Genomic DNA, 17,236 nt, shown 5'->3' with positions numbered 1-17,236 from the left:
GCCTCTGGTAAAATCAACAGAAAGGGGTCATGGTTGGGGGAAAAAATACCCGCTTCCTTCTCCTCTAAGCTCAACACACTTCACTTGAAAGTGTGAGGACTTCACTTGAAATAGAAGTTCTGGCTAAAGTCCTGAATTTTAGATCACCTTCTGGAAAAAGAGTGTGTTTTGCGATCCCTGAGATAACACATTTTCATTATTAACGTCAGGTAACGTGAGCTATTTCCTCCTGCTGCCACGTTGAAAGTACCTGCTCCAACAATGCTGTCAGCGACGGCTGCGGCTGTCGGCTGCTTCACGCCGTACGCTGTAGCGCTGGCAGGAGAGCGCCTGACAGACAGACGGGCTAATTTCTCCTAGAAGCATGGAATGAGTCACATCCTGACAAAAAGCACACGTCCACCTGCGAACAGTTTCAAGATGACAAGAGTTTAGATAGCTGTCATCAACTTTTCCTGTGAAAGAGAGGGCTAGAACAGCGCTTAGGAAGTTCTTGTGTTTCCTCTATCCGACACGGGGGGAAAACAAGAGGGGCTGAACGGCAGACTGGAATTTTGCACTTATTTGGGGCACAGCAAAAGTACTTTTTTTTTTTTTTCTTTAAAAAATACCTGAATAATTCCAAGCAGTCATTACTGGTCTAAATGTGATGACTAACTGCAATTTACAGAAAAACTCGACAGTCACAACCCCTTGCTGACCCGAGCGCTACGGCACAGCACGGCTTCCCAGCGCCCAGCTGAAGAAAGAACTGCGAGAACCGCCCGCTGCTGCACAGAGGACACCGGCCACCTCGGTAACTCCCGAACCGAAGGTTCAACAGCCATTCCTGTGTTCCCCCGTTTGCCTTGGGGTCCGGGAATGCGAAAGGCTTTTGGGGCGAGTGGAGCAGGCGGGACACACCTCTCTCCAGCGGGGATTCTTTCCACGAACTACGCTGTTCCAGACAGAGCTTGGAAACTCCTAATGAGTCGGGCTGATGATTTCAACACGCTGGGCTACCACAGTATTAGAGTTCATGGCTATTGTTAATGCTGCCACTACAGGTGGGTTTTGTTTTGTTCCCCAAGGGAGAACTGGCACTTAACCCCCTCCTTCTGCTTTCATTTACCCAGCGTTGGAGAGCCCCCCGTTGCCTTATGCTGCAGAAATGCAACCACTGCCCTAAAGGAGCTTACTTTGTGGTGGGCCAGAACAGATACAAGAGGATGGTGGGCGAGCGTCACGCGCGTCTCTCTCCACGACAGAGCTCGAGGACCTTGAGGAAACACAGGGCACACGCCGGACACGGGATCTCTTCGGTCTCAAGATCAGAAGATGCTTAATCTTCCGCCTCAGTACATGTGGGCTTCATTTGGTCCTATCTGTACAAATCGAAACCTCATCAAAAATAAGACTGGAAATACAAAGATAGCGGCAGAACTGGACCCTTACTGTACTTGGAAGAGATTAGTACTGCTTAATTGAAGGGTAAAGACCACATCTTTAAGAGATACATTTTATTTAACACCCAAACCACCTACTTTGCTTTGGCTGTTACTATATAAGTTACAAAACTATGTAAGTTTTGGCTTATATAGTGCATTAAACTGACAAATTCAGCCTAAAAAGCTCTGGTTTTGAGAAACCCGAAACATTACTTGCCACGCTCTGGTTTGCTGACAAAGCAGCACGTGGCGAGAATGTTTGCACAAGCTCCCTTTTGGGTAGTCTCAGCCCACCTCGAGGGGAATTTTGTCATCAACATACTTGTAAGATCAGGCACTGGCTACTTCATAATGGGGTACAGAAGACATAGTAATTTCAAAGCAATTTCCAAATCCTGAGTGGGTCGTTTAAATGACTGAGGGTTATTACTCTCCACGAAAGCTGAAGAAATATTTTGCTAAAATATTTATTTTTAAATTTCCAACAAGTAATACGAGGCTCATGGCTACCACACGCTGATCTGCATGCTACATAAAAGATTCTCCACTGACTTAATCGGTCCTGTTTAGGGACTCAGTGGAATCACACTGGCAAGGAGCGAAAGAGGGGAACGGGCCGGCGGCTGCCGGATCCGTGCACGCAGGGAACACGGCTGTAACCATACGGCAACTAACGACCGCAAACTCCGCTCGACTGTGGCAGCACGAAGTATTTCTGCTAGCAAAGCCATCTGCTAAAGCTAGGCACCAGGAAGAAATCAAGTCCTACAGGCACAAGCAAACAGAGGGCCTTGCAAAGTTTACATATTTCGGTTTCAGAACAGTAAGTATTTCTCCTCCCACAGTCTCCAACAGCAGAACGTGCTCTGCGCTGCCACACCTTCCCTCGCTCAGCCAGGGCAGCCAAGTTACACACACGCTGCGCGCTCTGGCACCGCGGAAGGAACAAACAGGGCATGGCACAGGTAAACGCATTAATTTTCTCTGCTACTCTACAAATGTAATTTGTGCCCTGCAGCACCGCACATTCATCTTGATGTTGGAGTATGATGTTGAGAAACCACCTTTTGCAAGTTTAAACAGACCACTAATGGTGGCTGAACAATTTTACTTCTAAACAAGCTAATTAGTCTCTCTACTTACTAAAGCTGATAAGGATCATCTTCTTCTACCGTGTAAAAGATAGGATTTTTGTAACAAACAACTCGCATTTTTTGTTTCTGTCGCTGCTGTTCGCACAGTGGCAGTGAGCAAGCAGGTCGCCTTCCACAAGTGACGGCAATATTACTCCTCTAAAACGAACGGTTGAAGTCATGGGTTATTTTTCACAACACACACAAATGATATGAATCAAAAGCTTTTTAACGAGACTTGATAAAATGAACATTCCTGAACTTCCCAGTTACAGAGCAAGGGCAGATAGGCCTGCAAGCCCCATAAGGAGGTTTGCGGGGAATAAACATTTCATATTTCTATTACGCAAAAAAAAAAACAGTCAAGAAACTTTACTTCCACCTTCTCTTTTTTTCAGTCTTGAATTATTTGTACAAAAGAACAGTGGAGACACACATCATCATTTTTAAAGCCCACCATTTCTTTCTTAAGACACAGTACAAAGCAGAGAAAAAGGATTCAATTTTTGAATGCAGGGCATTTAATAAATTAGTGGACAAACTGCTTAAACTGATGATACATTTTCACCAATATAAGTGCAACTATTTTTCTGAAAAGAAAGGCAAATTTGGTTGTTCCTCAGCACAGACAGTTCATACACCAAGAGGTAAATACTTATTTGGCCAGAGATGATGCTAGCTCAAGTAGAATTTGCTTCTTTCTCCACGTCATCATCGTCATCCACAACCTGAAATCAGATCCAGAAGTCGCTTAGGGAAACAGTTTAAACTCTTAGTCCCGTAGGACTGCACAGAGAATTTATTACACTACACCCTTGCTGGACCCACGGAGAACAGCAGCTACTCTACACCGCGGATGGACAATGGGCACATGGAGAAGGTAAGAAAAACGGGCAGTCAAAAATGCCAGGAGGAAACGTGGCTGAAGCACCAGGAGCTGGCCAAGTTATTACAAAGGCCACGAGAACAATCACTACAGCGTACTGGATTTTTAACAAGAAAGCAAAAGAATCTGCACTTTCAGGGACAAAAGCTTGTCCCTTATTATCACACAAAGTCACCAAAGCCGAAGGTAACAGTCACTGGCAAACAGAGTGGCTGGGCTCCTCAGGAGAAGAGGGACCTGGGCACACTGGAGGGAGCCCAACGAGGGATGCCCTCCCTCAGCCTGCTGGCCACTCCCCAGGCTCCCGTCAGCCACCTCTGCCATAAAGGCACAACTCCAGCTCAAGTTCAGCTTGGCGTCCACCAGCACCCCAGGTCCTTCTCTGCAAGGCTGCTTCCCAGCCAGGCAGTCCCCAGCGCATCCTGGCGCCTGGGGCTGTACAGGGCCCTGCAGGGTGCTGCGTCTTCGGCCAAGAGTCAGCTTCTGACGTGGAAAAACCGTATCTGTACGTCCTGTGCTTTTGCTCAAAGCACCAACCTGGCCATGCTGGAAAGGGACAAAGACCTCCTTCCCCACGCAAAGGAAAACAGCTGTTATCTCTCACCAACCCACCTGTTCCACGCCTTCTACTTCAGGGATGTAGAACTGGAGCATGTTCTGTATCCCATTCTTCAGGGTGATGATGGAACTGGGACAGCTGGTGCACGAACCCTGCAACTTCAGCTGCACAATCCCATCCTCAAAGCCTTTATAAATAACATCACCACCATCTTCTTGCACTGTCGGCCTGAGGGAACACGATACTCAATTTAAAGCAAGTATAGCTGAAATACGTTTCCCTCCAGAAATCTTTAGTAAAGCTCAATTCAATAGACACATTGACGGCTGCTCTTTACCACAGGACGTGAAGCAAAACGTATTTGCAATGAATGAGCAGAGGAGTCACTGCAATCCTGGGGGCGAGGGTAAGCACCTCGGAGCAGAGCTCGATCCAGCCCGCAAAGCCACACTGGTTTGCCTCGAGGCCCTCTCCACAGGTAACGATGATTCCCTCGGTTGTGTGCCAAGTGTAACAGGCGTGTCCCACCACACGATGCCTGCGCATCTGTTACCTGACACGGGGCAGTGCAAGTCCTGAAGTGCCTCCATAAATCACTACGCAGGTCACCAAAGGTTACACAGGACAGAAAAAAGCTCCAACTATAAAAGCTTAATCCTGCTAACGGGTGAAGAAACCACGTCTGATCAGGTCACACCCCAGCACTACCAGCATTTCTGCAGCCTGGTCTCCTCTTGCAAGCAACAAATGCCCGGCATTGTAACCGTATCCCCATAGCAACATTTTCCAGACCAAGCTAAAACCATCAAGCTACTCTAACAGAAGCTCTTTATACCCATTTCCAAAATAACTCTTTGAGAACTACACTCCTAGGAGAATAACCTATGAATCTGACACATTCAGTAACGACTCACCACAGCAAATTATTTCCATTCCAGAAAGCCAAGGCGCATGACTAAAAATTCCATTTTTCTTCTTTGAAATTAACTTTTTTAAACACACTACAGGACCTTTCAGATCTTCATTCCCTCCATCCCGCACCTTCTGACAACTTCTTTGCCCTTATTTTTGACTGACTAAACAATAAATGCTTTGCATGCACCACTGGTTTATATATAGCTTCTATCCTGCTATAAAATGCAGTCAGATACACTCTTGCTACTGCTCTCAACAGCTCCTTGGTCCACCAAGGGGTACAGAGGGAAGGAAAGAAAGGAAAAGGTGGGGAAAACCAGATATTTGAGCAGAAATTCTGTGACCATTACAAAAGGCCACTGGAAATCAGGGACTAAGATACCAGAGGAAGCTTAACTGACCACGTACCCAGCAAGAGCAGAGCTTCCTGAGCGTTACTTTTGGTCATGGCTTTATACAACAGCATACTTGGCTAACACATTTCAACGCTTGGTACATATGCTGGGGAAAAACGTTCCAGCTTATTTTTGCTTTTCTCCCTCCTTCCCCTCAGGAAAATTAACGAGTACCACGTGTCAGCCACGAGATACCCAAAACAGTATTTTTAAATATCACTTTTAAAATGCAGCGTCTAAAAAAATGACATAAAAGCCCAAGCTCGTCATAACTTTTGGAAAAATTAAACCAAATTCTATGACTTTGACCGCCATATAAGTTTCTGTTTCCTGTAATTTGTGAGCTGGGGAAGATGTCGCCATCAGATATCACAGCTTCAGAAACACATCGGACATTTTCCCTTGCATCTAAAATGTCAAGTTGCTTATTCCTTTCAGTTCACTTTGGAAGGCAATTAGTGAGCACAAAAAACCACCTCAGCTAAACAACATGATCCATAGCCACTCTCGAGACTTCATTAGTTTCCATCAATTTCTAAATTCAAGCTGTGTTAAAATACCAATACAACCAAGGACAAAATCTACCCAAGCCCAGACAGCGAGGGAAACCCACTAGTGCATTTTCCTTTAGAGTGCCGTACAATATAAACTACTTTGGCATATTTGGAAGACAAGGAGAAGTACAATTAAGACAGAAATTAATACAACAGAGGAAAAAAAAAAAAGTTACTGGAAAAGCAAAGATTGTGTGTTCTCACTGTTTAAAAATCACCCAGTTAAACCCAAAGGACCTGTTTAAACTGATTATGAAGGGTAAGACTACACACTGTTCTGAAATCACTCGGCAGTAAGATCTCTGATCAGCCCATAGTTTGCATACATGGGAAAACTAGATAGAAAGTTTTCAATTAGAGGAAAAAAAACCGCAACATTCTCAACTCTGGCCAGTTTTGCACTTTAAACCCCCACACTGGATGTGGAACCATGAAACCACACGTACCCAAACAAAAATGCACTGTTCCCTAAATAAAGCCAACCCCCAAAACTCACTCATCTAGCCCCAATGCTCCCGGTTTACCTTATTCTTGTATCCAGCAGTTCTTTAATCATCAGTACAACTTCATCATCTTCTTCCGATGCAGCTTGGGAAAAGAAAAATGCACAAATCAGAACTTGGAGAGAATTCTGGTAATTACTGACATCCATAAAGGCAGAATGAAGTAGCATAAAGAGACTGCTGAGATGACTGTAACCAAAAGGCAGAAGTCTGAATTCAGACTAGGGGTCTTTTCCCGCATTATCCTCATTTACATCCCAGGCTTTTGCCGACAAAAACCAGTATTGGTTCAGAGTTCTTCTCAACAGGGAAAGGCCTTAACAGACAACAGCAGTGCCACCTTCTAAGGGAAGCCACAACTAACATCAACAAGGATGCACGGGTTAAGGCAGGGCCCTCAGAAGAAATGTTTTAGCAACCTCAAAAATCCAGCAAGAGAAGAATTATGTGTCTGAGTTCAGCAGCTCTGGATGCAATTTTAAGCTCAGTGTTAGTCTTGCAGAAGCATTTTTAAAGACAACTTTTTCAAATAAAATAAAGTCTATGTTAATACTGAAAATAAACCCAGGTATAACAGAGCAGAGAAGAATTCAATAGTCATAACCTTCCTCAAAACACTGGAAAAAGTGAAAAATTGTTGAAGTTGGTAAGTTGCAAATGAGAAAATAAAAGGCAAAATACTGAGTTAAACCGTAAGTTAGTCTATGTTGCTTTCTATTACAGTTTGGAAGGAGGCTTCTTACTATTTCTTGCTCATTTAAGACCACAAACCTATCCTTAAGACATGGACATTAAGCCCGAGCACTCTTTTTTGACTTAAGGAGGGAAATCAAACCCTTTGCAGGTGCCCATACAAAAAGGTAGGCAGCAACACCCCACAGCTTTCTAAAGCCAGCCTCGGGACTTGCAGAAACAGTTCACACCCGCAAAGTGTAACAGAGCATGGTCCACACTACCAAAACACGGGGTCCAGCCCAGCTCCCGGGCAGACACACTCCTCATGCTCGGGCAGGTGAGAAGCAGGCGCTGTGTGTCCACTGCTTCCCCTCGACACACACGTTCTGCAAATTCTGTCCGGTGTTAAGTTTAGCGGTGTTCACTCCTGCATCTGAGGGACAAGTGGAGGCTCTTCTGGATGTCACAAAAACGAAACCCAAGGGCAGGTACTGGCCTCTTCCTGAAGAGCTTGATTTACCTGTATCTGTCCTAGGTGCCTCGTCAGTAACTACAGGTAAGCCAGAGGCAAAGAAATCCATTATAGTTGCATAAATATCTGGCTTCAGCAAGTTCCAATCCAGGTCTTCACTCTCCTATGAGAATGAGAAGGGAAAAAAAAAAAAGGAAAAATAAAAGAATAAAACCAGACTATCTGCCTCCTGAGTTATGCAGAGATTCTTCTTACATTAAAAGTATCACAATGGGCTCTCACATTGGACACATGGATTGGATTTCATGGCTTTGTCAAATCCAGCTTTGCAAAAAAAGTTCAGTAAGACCCAATTTACGATAGTCAGCAGAAAGGTTTCCTGGTTTGCTATCGAAATATTAGCTAAAAAGAGGTGAAAGTCTCCCAAATCCATTGTCTGACACAAACCGCTTCAGAAACTCAAGATTCTTTGGTTGCATTCCGTTTCGTGACAAATTACTCTCGCCCTGTGCTCCTCACCCAGCAGCAGCACAACTGTGCGGTTACAACGCAACCCCTCACCTCCGCTGACGCGAGCGCCACGCCTTGGGCACACACACCGCTGCCCGCAGCGTGCCCCACCCCGGCCACAACCCCCTCGTTGGGAAGTGGCCCCTGGGGCTCGGCCGCTCCCGCTTCCTCTTCCACAGAGGCAACTTCCACGTTGCCCAATGTCACCCATCTCCAGCATCGAAGAATCTACAGCTTCCCTGGGCAGCCTATTCCAGTGCTTATCCACACTCCGGGATTTTCCTTCTCTTACACGAGAGGCTGTGCTCTTTACACCGCTTTAAGCACGGCCTCTGGGACTTTCACTACGCACGTCCCAGAGTCTGACTGGATCTTCTCAGCGGCCATCTATTAGAGAGCTAAACCCCAGCTCATCTTTCAGCACATTTGAATCTCTGTTCTGCTTACCTTGGTGATCGTGATGAAGTCTGGTCCAAAGAAAACACTTTTAACTCCTTCAATTTTGAATAATTGTCTGTTAAGAAAACAAAAAAGAATGAAAACCAAACAAAACAAAAACGCACACACATTTCAGGCAAACTCCTAAAGATCTATTTAATCTGTCACAGAAAAAAACATTCTAGAACACAATTCTAGACAAAAATGAGCACTAAAACCAGAACCGTTAAAAGAAACTTTGAGTTACTTCACCTACAGCTTAGTAAGAGCCGGGAGATCCTGCTGTGAAGCAGTGTACACAGTAACACATATATATATTCTATATATATTCTATATATATTCCTATTCTATATATATTCTATATATATTCCTATTCTATATATATTCTATATATATTCCTATTCTATATATATTTTTATATATATTCCATATATAGAAAGGTATTTGTTCAGCATCAAACCAGTAGGTACCTATGGTTTTGGGTAGGACTAGTGCAAATACAATGAATATTCCTTAGATTAAAGCAGTTAAAGTAGTTGAGCTCAATAAAAACGGCCTTCAATTCTGCTGCCATGAAACAAAAGGATTAGTGCCCAGCAGTGCACAGGCTTTAACACACCAACCCACTTTCTGAGCAATCTTCAATGCTTTTAGCCATTTGCATGGCACATCAATAATCTGAAGATTTAGTAAAGGCTTAAGATTCATATGAAATTGCTTGAGATGCCTGTACAGCATCCAACAACTGGGTGGTAAATCAGCACAGATCCAAAGCGACACCAGAACTCACAATGACAGGACAGAGCATATTTTTGACAACATTTTAAGTATAAAAAGGAGAATGAGAATGCAGACACCGATATCCACAAATGGTTAAATAAAACCCAACAAATTCATCTGCAGAATAAATAAATGATGCTACACCTGAAGAGTAAAAAAAAATTAAAAAAATAAAAGTAGGAAGCACCCAGAGGTAAATACAGCATGGGGCTGTAAGAGCGTTTTTGTAATTAAGGAAACATAAAAGAAAAGAAAACTATATTCTCCTGGAAGACCGGAAAACATCAAAACTGTAATGAAGGAAGGAACTGGTACGTGGGATGAAAAGTTACAGAAGAGATTTCACGACACCCGTTTGAAAGAATTTCCACCCGTGAAACAGCTGGACGAGCATTGGGCTTTTGCATCACTAAACCAACTAGACCGTAACGTTACTCAAACAATGGGATTATGCAAGTGCAACCAAACCATCCTAGAACAATTAAATAATTCCCATCCCCCACCCCACCCCCCCACCTTCAGGAAGCTTTTATTACTTCTTTGGAAAAATGAATATTCCCTTTTAAGACAGATGAGCGTTCCACTTACAAAAACCATTCTCTGGCATTAATACATAGCAGACCATTTTCTTCCACTAACGCACAACACGCACAATCAAGCTGCTTTGCCACCGCACACATCCCACCCCATACACCTTCTGTGATGAAAACACCTGCCTGCAGATACACGACAACAAAAAGCCACTTTCTGACAGGCGATTTCATTCTGCAACTCGATGCGCTTTGGCACAATCGGATCCTACAGCTCCAGCATTCCACTAACACGTTTTGATGTCCTCAGAAACCTCTCAGGTTGTATTTATCGCTTTAAGGCACACAGCTTTGCTGGTAAAGATTCTCTTTGCTCTCAAACAACTCTGCAGACACCTCTGAGACCTTTGGAAATGTTAGAGCTGCGTGTTTGATAACCCTACGGTTCCTGGAAAGAATGGCACGCTGAAACAGCGTCTACTTTGCATCTAATTCTTCCAAGACACTCAAAGATGACTTAGCCTGGGTGTCCGGAGGTAACCTACTGCAGCATTTCTGGATCTCACCCTCAAACTGAAGCCCTTCCACCCACACAAAGTTTCTCTTCAGAGGCTAACGTGAGAGCAATGACAAACGTGCTCCCAAATATTCCCAGAGGGGCCTGCGATGGTGCTCCAAAACCCTTCTGTACCGAGAGGACAGGAATCGATTACCTCCTCAGCGATCCTTACTCCAGATTATGCATTTTGGTATTGAAAGCTGCAACTCCCAAGAGCTGTTACAGATCCAGCCTAGAAGAGCGGAACAAAACTGGCCTGCCTTTGACTGAAACATTATAAACCTTTTGTGAAGGAAAAATCCGCTGGCTTTGAAGCTCGGGTTAGGACCAACACCTGTCCAAGGAAGCCACTACATCTAACTCGTGGCATTTGGGGACAATTTCCTTCCTTACGCTGTTTCCCAGTTCTGAAAAGTCACACAATTTCCAAGTAACTACTTGGATTAAGAGTGTCCTGATGGGAATGATTTTGTGAAATCAGGGCCAGAGGTGTCGCCAGTGATGCAGCAGCTGTTCAAGAATACGGATTTATGATACCACTCAGTCCCACTGCATAAACCAGACCACGATGCATTCTGCTGATCCAGCCCCGGGGAGCACACGCTCACATACACAAAGACTACTTCAGTAACAACAATCTTCCCAGCATTAAAAACTTAAATCCAGCCAAGCTGCTCCTGAGCATAAGGAGGAGCAGAATGATCAGAAGCTGTGCTTAAAACCATCAGCTGTAGACACACACACAGCCCATACTGGTCCCCCAAACGAATGATGATGGGTTTAACAATAAATACCTTGCCAAAGGTGAGCAAAACGCTGCAGCTGGTGTGGAAAACTCCATAGTCCTCGACTCCAGCACTTCCTTCCCTGGAATAAACTTCAAACTATTTGGATTTGGTGTGTCCTGAGTTTGAATAAACATGCCTCTTACTGGAAATGAAAATAAAATTAAAAAAAACAAACAAAAAAGAAGAAGAAAAATAATGTAATCAAACCCCAGGAGCTTCAGGGAAAGGCAAGATCCCGACGACTTCGCCGGCCAAGAGCAGGGCGATCGCTGCGCTAAAGCCAACAGCAGCTTGTGCAGCAACGAGACCTTAAAGCCACGCTGCCACGGGTTCCATCAAGCCTCCAGAGCGACGGGAAGACTGACACACAGAGGCAGGTTCTCGCACAGGGAGCGCCATGGGAAGTGGAACCTTGTCTTTGCTGCTTTTGTTGACTGTATCCTACTAAAAAGCATCCCACTGCAACAGCTTCAAACCGCGGGAGGCCAACGCCATCCTTGCTTTCTACTGAAGGCCAAGAGATGCCACCTTCACTCCTCTGTTGTGTTTAGGGTTGGGGTTTTTTATTTTAGGATCCTCAGACGCTGTTTGGTTCCTCTCCAGCCCTATCACTTCCTGCTCAAAGCATAATCTGTGTTACCAACCCTCTCTCAAAGACACACATAATTTATGGGGTTTGGTTTTTATTTCATTTTCCAAGCACTATGGAAAAAGAAAACCAAGCACAACAACCGTTACAGGGAACCACACCCTGCTTCTAATATTTTCCACAGAGTGAAAAATTACTGTAAGCTACCACTTCTCCTCCAGAAATTGAACTGACGCAACAATTCAAAATAAAATTATTTACGGTTCACTGGTAACGACGTTTAAAAGATAATTTTTTACTGAAGTTCCTTTTGCAGCAGGGGTCTTTTTTTCACTAGACAAGTGTAAAAAATCTGATCTTGACTACAGTTTAATACTCTGCATGTAACAGTGTACATTTAATAGCAAAGACATGTCCACACTGCATACACCTGAGGTCCCACTGAAGTTCAAACAGTTTCCCGCATTCTAATTCTCTTTCTAGTTCTCCCTCTTAACTCGCCCTGCACATCAAGTAACACGATGATATATGAACATTCAGGAATGAAAAAACCCACATTTTACAAAGATCTCTAGGAACTAATATTTATAAATAAATGATACTTGAGAAACAAGCTCACACAACTTCAAAGAATACGCAGTAGAGGGATTTAAAGCAGCAAAAAGAGCTGACGTTTTCATTTTCGTAACCTGCCATTTTGCCCATCACTCCCCAGTATTAGATGACAAATCACGCTGTTTATAAATTGCCAAGTTGTTACCGCATGTGTCTGTCACGGCGACGGCCCCCTGCACTTGAACACACAATGGCAAAGTACGCACACACTGCGTTGCCTTTTTTTTTTTTAAAGGAAAAAAGACCTCACACGAAAGTACTTAGTTTTAACATGAAAAGAGTCATTCTGATAGAGCAAGCAACTAGCCAGCTTTATCCGTGGGGACGGGAGAACTCCTCATCTTCCAGGTGCAGCTGGCATCCAACTTCACACCCAGCTCACACTGTAGTTAACGAATACCCAACAACGGGGATCTGGATGGCCTAAGTGGGATACACTGTCCATTTTTTGAAAGCAATAGGTCCCACTAGCAGTACCGTACCTCATCCATCGGGCCTCACTGACACCCTACAACACAAATGGCTGTGTCAGCTCTCAGAAAAGGTGTCCATGTGGGGAGCCTCTGTATTTTACAAGTGTCTCCTGCAGTTGAGGATCTGCCTCCCCAAGAGCAGCGTTTTCAACCATTACTCAGCCTGGAGAGTTCTCTGCAGAGCTGTGAATAACCCCTTTGGAATTTATTATTCAGGAGCTGGTAACTGGCTGTTATTGACATCAAACACCTAAATCGTTTCTTCCGACCCCCTGCAACACGCTGTGTGTACCTGCCTCTCCTCCTGCTCTGCCATCTGCTCGAGGCAAGAGGGAGACGCCAAACAGAGGCCGACTTCAGCAGGACACTCGCAGAGGCAGGTGAGATACTAAGCGCACGCCTCAGAGTCTGCCTGGCGGTTACAACTGAACCAGCAAAAATGGTGCTGGACCAGATAAGGTTGGCTCTGAAATCAAAATCAGAACGAAATTTCTGCCTGAGCCAACTCATTTAAATAACATTTCCATTTGTGACTAACTCCATGCAACAGCACCTGCAGATTTTTTTTTTTTTGTCTTGGACTCCTTCCTCTACAGCATTGGAGAGCAGTTGCTAAATCCCTCAGGCAGGTGCAAAAGCACAATGTTTTTCTGTGGTGCAAGTTTCACAGATTTTTTTTGTTTCTTTTCTGAGCATTACAGCCTACGAAAAAAATGATACGTACAACAAACTTTATCTTAAACATTGCTTTTTCAGGGTAATACCCAGTTGCAGATAATATTAACGGAGAATTCTGTTAATGCACCATGCACGGGCGCACGTTCAAGGGGGAAAAAATTAGAAGAAGAAGATGTTGCAGCTCTAAGAAGGAAAGGCTTCTCTTTCATCCTTGCTAGGTTCTACCTGGACGGCCAGCAACTTTATCTGGCAGAGCTCAGCGGCTGAAGCAGGACAGAAGGCAACACGGAGTCTTTCACAATGGACACATTTACGCTAAGACGGAAATTAAATTAATTTCGTCCAGAAATTAAATTAACGTGCAGCAAAGCCCGAATCATATTTTGCACTAACAAAGCCCCAGTCATATTTTGCACTTACAAAGCCCCTTGTAAATCTTGGCAGCTGAATGATACAGAAAATACATGTCTAGCCAAGCACAGAGCAAGCCACCCACATCTCCTCCCCAGGCTCCAAATGTCCACATGCACCCGCGGTTCATTAAAAACCACCTAAGAAGTGCCTTCACACTCTGCTTTCAGCAGGAACACCAGGCTCGCATTCTTACCACAAGACATAAAAACTCACAATGCGCTCATCTATTAATTTTTAACCAGCCTTTACCTGCATTATGCCATACTGCAGACGGAAGAAATGGTCTCTTTTGCGCAAGCTGGTGAAAAGACTGTCGAGACGTCACATGATGGTCCTTTAACATGGTACGACACAACCTAGGAAAAAATAATTTTACTAACAATTTCCAAATTACGAGTTTGCGCTGCCCCACACAAAGAGTGTTTCACGTGCTTCTAGCAACCCCAGAACTCAGCAAGACACTCACCTGCCTCTCAGGTAACATAGCAAGTTCACAGGCTAGACCACAAAACATCCCTTTTTCCCCTTTCCAGGGCTCCCTCTCTCTCATTTTGTAACAAACCAGCCATAACTCTCCAATTTTAGCCACCTAAAAAGTTAATCTACACTCCTTGACAGTCACTAAAGAAAGGCAAATCACGTTACTTACCTGTAAGAGGATAAATCACCCTAAGGGAGCCTTTTGTCAGTAGCGAGCACCTGGAGATGCAGCTTGAACTAAATACCTCATTTTCAGAAGATTACGGACAGCTGAGATGAATCCAACCCCAAACACCTGCCCCTAAATCAAGGCCAGAATTTACTTCTATACTCTGGGGGTTTAACTGGTCAAACATAAGGCTCTCCTACATGACTCTTTTAGAAGACACAAGATGGGCTAAGAAATTAATGCAACAGCTACGCTTACACAAACAATTCTCGTACAAAAAAAACCCCACTATTTGGGTAAAAGATAAAAACTCTATTAGCTACACGTACCACACCATACCTTGCCCCTGTCCACCTCTATGTATTTCTTCCCTTCGGGGAACAAAGAAATTCAGTATATTCCCACACAATATTGTGAGAATTCTCACACAAAAATACTGTTCCAGAATTAAACTAAACCAGTTAAAAAGAGGCCCTGCTCTGTACTGGCCATGTACCTTGCACTAGCAGTCAAAAAAGGGGTGGTGTCATCTGCTCAAACAAAGTTAAACCAGGAGAGAGCAGAAGGTAAAAAAGAAAAAAAGAAAAAAACATTAAGAAAAAAAGCAAGGTGGAGTGATGGGGTTACAGATCTAACTTTCAAAAGTATAAATACTCGCTGGCACACCTGATTTCTCTAACCGTATGCTCAGCCAACAGCATCCCAGGTATTTGAGAGCAAAGCGAAAATCGGAAAATGTAACCAAACCCCACCTCGTGCACAGACAGCACCAACAAATATTACACACAGAGGAGTCATCATTATCTGGTTTATCTCCTCCTTATCAGGTAACAGAGCAGGGAAAGCAGGTAAATAAGTAAATTACATCTGCAGGGGCTGTTCCTGAGAGAGGAGGCTGATTCTCTCAGGGGGTCATAAATCCAAACACAAGCCCTACACCCAGGCCCAAATTCCTCAAACGTGGGAACAAGAAAAAAAGCGCTCTCACACAAAATGGACCTCCCTACTGCGAGTGAGGGTGTCACGAACCCAGAAAAGGTCTAAATCACGTTACTCCCTAACTTGTGGTCTTAACAGCAGGTACAGAGACCACAAAGGGATGTGTGAGGAAGGTCCCTCAAGAGGAAAGTCCTCCTTTCTCCCTTTAGCTTTGGGGACTAATGATTATGGTCCATCTTATACAAAGATTATGGCCCATCACCACACGGGCCTTCGAATTTCTTCTTATCGCATAGTCTTTTGCAACTACATGGGGGGGAATTTTCCCCTTACTGCTTAGCCCTGAGCATAAATGTGGGGGGGAGTGAGCTGCCCCTCACTGCGTGACCCTGTGCACAGGGAATTACCCCTCGTTGCACAGTCATGAGCGCAGCTGGGGGGGGGAATTATTCCCCGCTGCACCATCCTGAGCGCTCCTATGAGGAATTATCCCTCGTTGCAAGGTCCTGAGCACTCCTATGAGGAATTACCCCCCGTTGCAGGGTCCTGAGCACTCCTACGAGGAATTACCCCCCGTTGCACCGTCATGAGGACATGGAGGGGAGGGGAATTATTCCCTGCGGCCCCGTCCTGAGCACTCCCATGAGGAATTGCCCCTCGTTGCACGGTCCCGAGCACACGTACGGGGAATTGCCCCTCGTTGCAGGGTCCCGAGCACACGGACGGGGAATCCCCCCCTCCTTCCTCACACCTACGTGCGCAGGGGGGGAACAGCCCCTCGGGGGAAGGCCCTCAGCACCTGCCTGTCGGGGGGGGGGGGGGGGAAATCAAAGCCTCGCTGGTGTAATGGCGTTGGGGGAAGAAAGAGCCTCTTACTGCCCGCCTGTAGCGAGGAGAAGGATTAACTTCACCCGCTTCTGCGGGGAAGGAAAGCGGAACGGCGAGGGGAGCCCGGCGCGGCCCGGGAGGTCGCGGTACCGCTCGCTGCGACACGGCCGCCCGCCCCCCTCCAGCCGCGCGGGGAAAGGGCGAGAGAGGACCCCTCCGGGAACAAGACGGGCTCCCTCCTCCGGACCGGGGCAGCGGGGAGCCGAGGGAGCCCCGCGGTCACCTACCGGCCGCCCAACCCCGCAGCCGCGCCGACCCACCGCGCAGCCGCCATCTTGGCGCTCCTCAGGGCCGCCGCCCCGGTTCCCGCCCGGGCTGAGGCGCGGCGGCCCCTGGCGGCGGAGCGGCGCCTGCAGCGGCGGTGGAGCTCGGCCCGCGCCCCCCTCGCAGGCCCAGGCCACGTTACCACAGGCCCCAGGTTTGCTAAAAAATACACAGACCTGCTTTCCCCCTCCTCCAAGCACCACCCCCAAACGTAATGCCTTTTTTTTTTTAATAAATAGGTACTTTCTTCCTCCCCTGGCAGCACATTCGCGGCCCCGCTGGCTGTGTCCCAGCTGCCGGCGTCGCTTTCGCAGCCCCTGGAAGGAGCAGCGTGGGCTGCCCCCACGCAGGGCTCAGAAACAGCTTCGCCACAGCGCTCGGTGAAACACAAAAAGCCTTTCCCCCCCCCAAGTCTATCAAGACATTGCAAATTTAGCCCCGTAACCTCCACCAGAGATGAAAAAAGGGAGAGGCAACGTGTTGGTTTTGCTCATCATGTATTTGAGGCGGAAGCTCCCCGCTGTTGCAGGTGGCTGCTGACATTCAGTGGAATACGAGGACGAAGAGGCTCCCTGGGGAGGAAGGAGACACATTTGCAATTTC

General features: G+C 45.8%; 1 protein-coding gene across 3 annotated transcripts; it reads right to left on the bottom strand.

The window, feature by feature from the left end:
* Positions 1-2,931: 2,931 nt before the first annotated feature.
* NFU1 (NFU1 iron-sulfur cluster scaffold) lies at positions 2,932-16,643 on the bottom strand. Of its 3 annotated transcripts, XM_086477123.1 has the most exons (9): positions 16,597-16,619; positions 14,543-14,562; positions 14,143-14,249; positions 11,131-11,266; positions 8,477-8,543; positions 7,568-7,682; positions 6,394-6,457; positions 4,059-4,233; positions 2,932-3,288 (listed from the first exon to the last, which is right to left on the bottom strand). In XM_086477123.1, the coding sequence occupies exons 3-9, from the start codon at positions 14,234-14,236 to the stop codon at positions 3,241-3,243; spliced, it is 699 nt and encodes a 232-aa protein (XP_086333249.1). In that variant the 5' UTR covers positions 14,237-14,249; positions 14,543-14,562; positions 16,597-16,619; the 3' UTR covers positions 2,932-3,240. The 3 variants fall into 3 exon arrangements, with proteins under 3 accessions (XP_086333249.1, XP_086333247.1, XP_086333248.1); XM_086477121.1 differs by lacking the exon at positions 14,543-14,562 and having other exon boundaries at positions 16,597-16,643; XM_086477122.1 differs by lacking the exon at positions 16,597-16,619 and having other exon boundaries at positions 14,543-14,864.
* Between the last annotated feature and the right edge of the window lie 593 nt (positions 16,644-17,236).

Source organism: Leptosomus discolor, chromosome 23, assembly GCF_034619465.1.
Source record: "Leptosomus discolor isolate bLepDis1 chromosome 23, bLepDis1.hap2, whole genome shotgun sequence".
Classification (NCBI taxonomy): Eukaryota; Metazoa; Chordata; class Aves; order Leptosomiformes; family Leptosomidae; genus Leptosomus; species Leptosomus discolor.
Note: the sequence above shows the minus strand (reverse complement) of the source record. Positions and strands in the feature narration are given on the sequence as shown.

Coding starts and splice junctions, on each gene's coding strand:
- NFU1 (XM_086477121.1), bottom strand. CDS start 16,643: ATGGCGGCTGCGCGGTGGGTCGGCGCGGCTGCGGGGTTGGGCGGCCG. Junction 14,250..16,596: donor GCTGCGGGGTTGGGCGGCCG/GTAGGTGACCGC, acceptor ATTTTTTCCTAG/GTTGTGTCGTACCATGTTAA. Junction 4,234..6,393: donor CTGCTGGATACAAGAATAAG/GTAAACCGGGAG, acceptor GTGTTCCCTCAG/GCCGACAGTGCAAGAAGATG.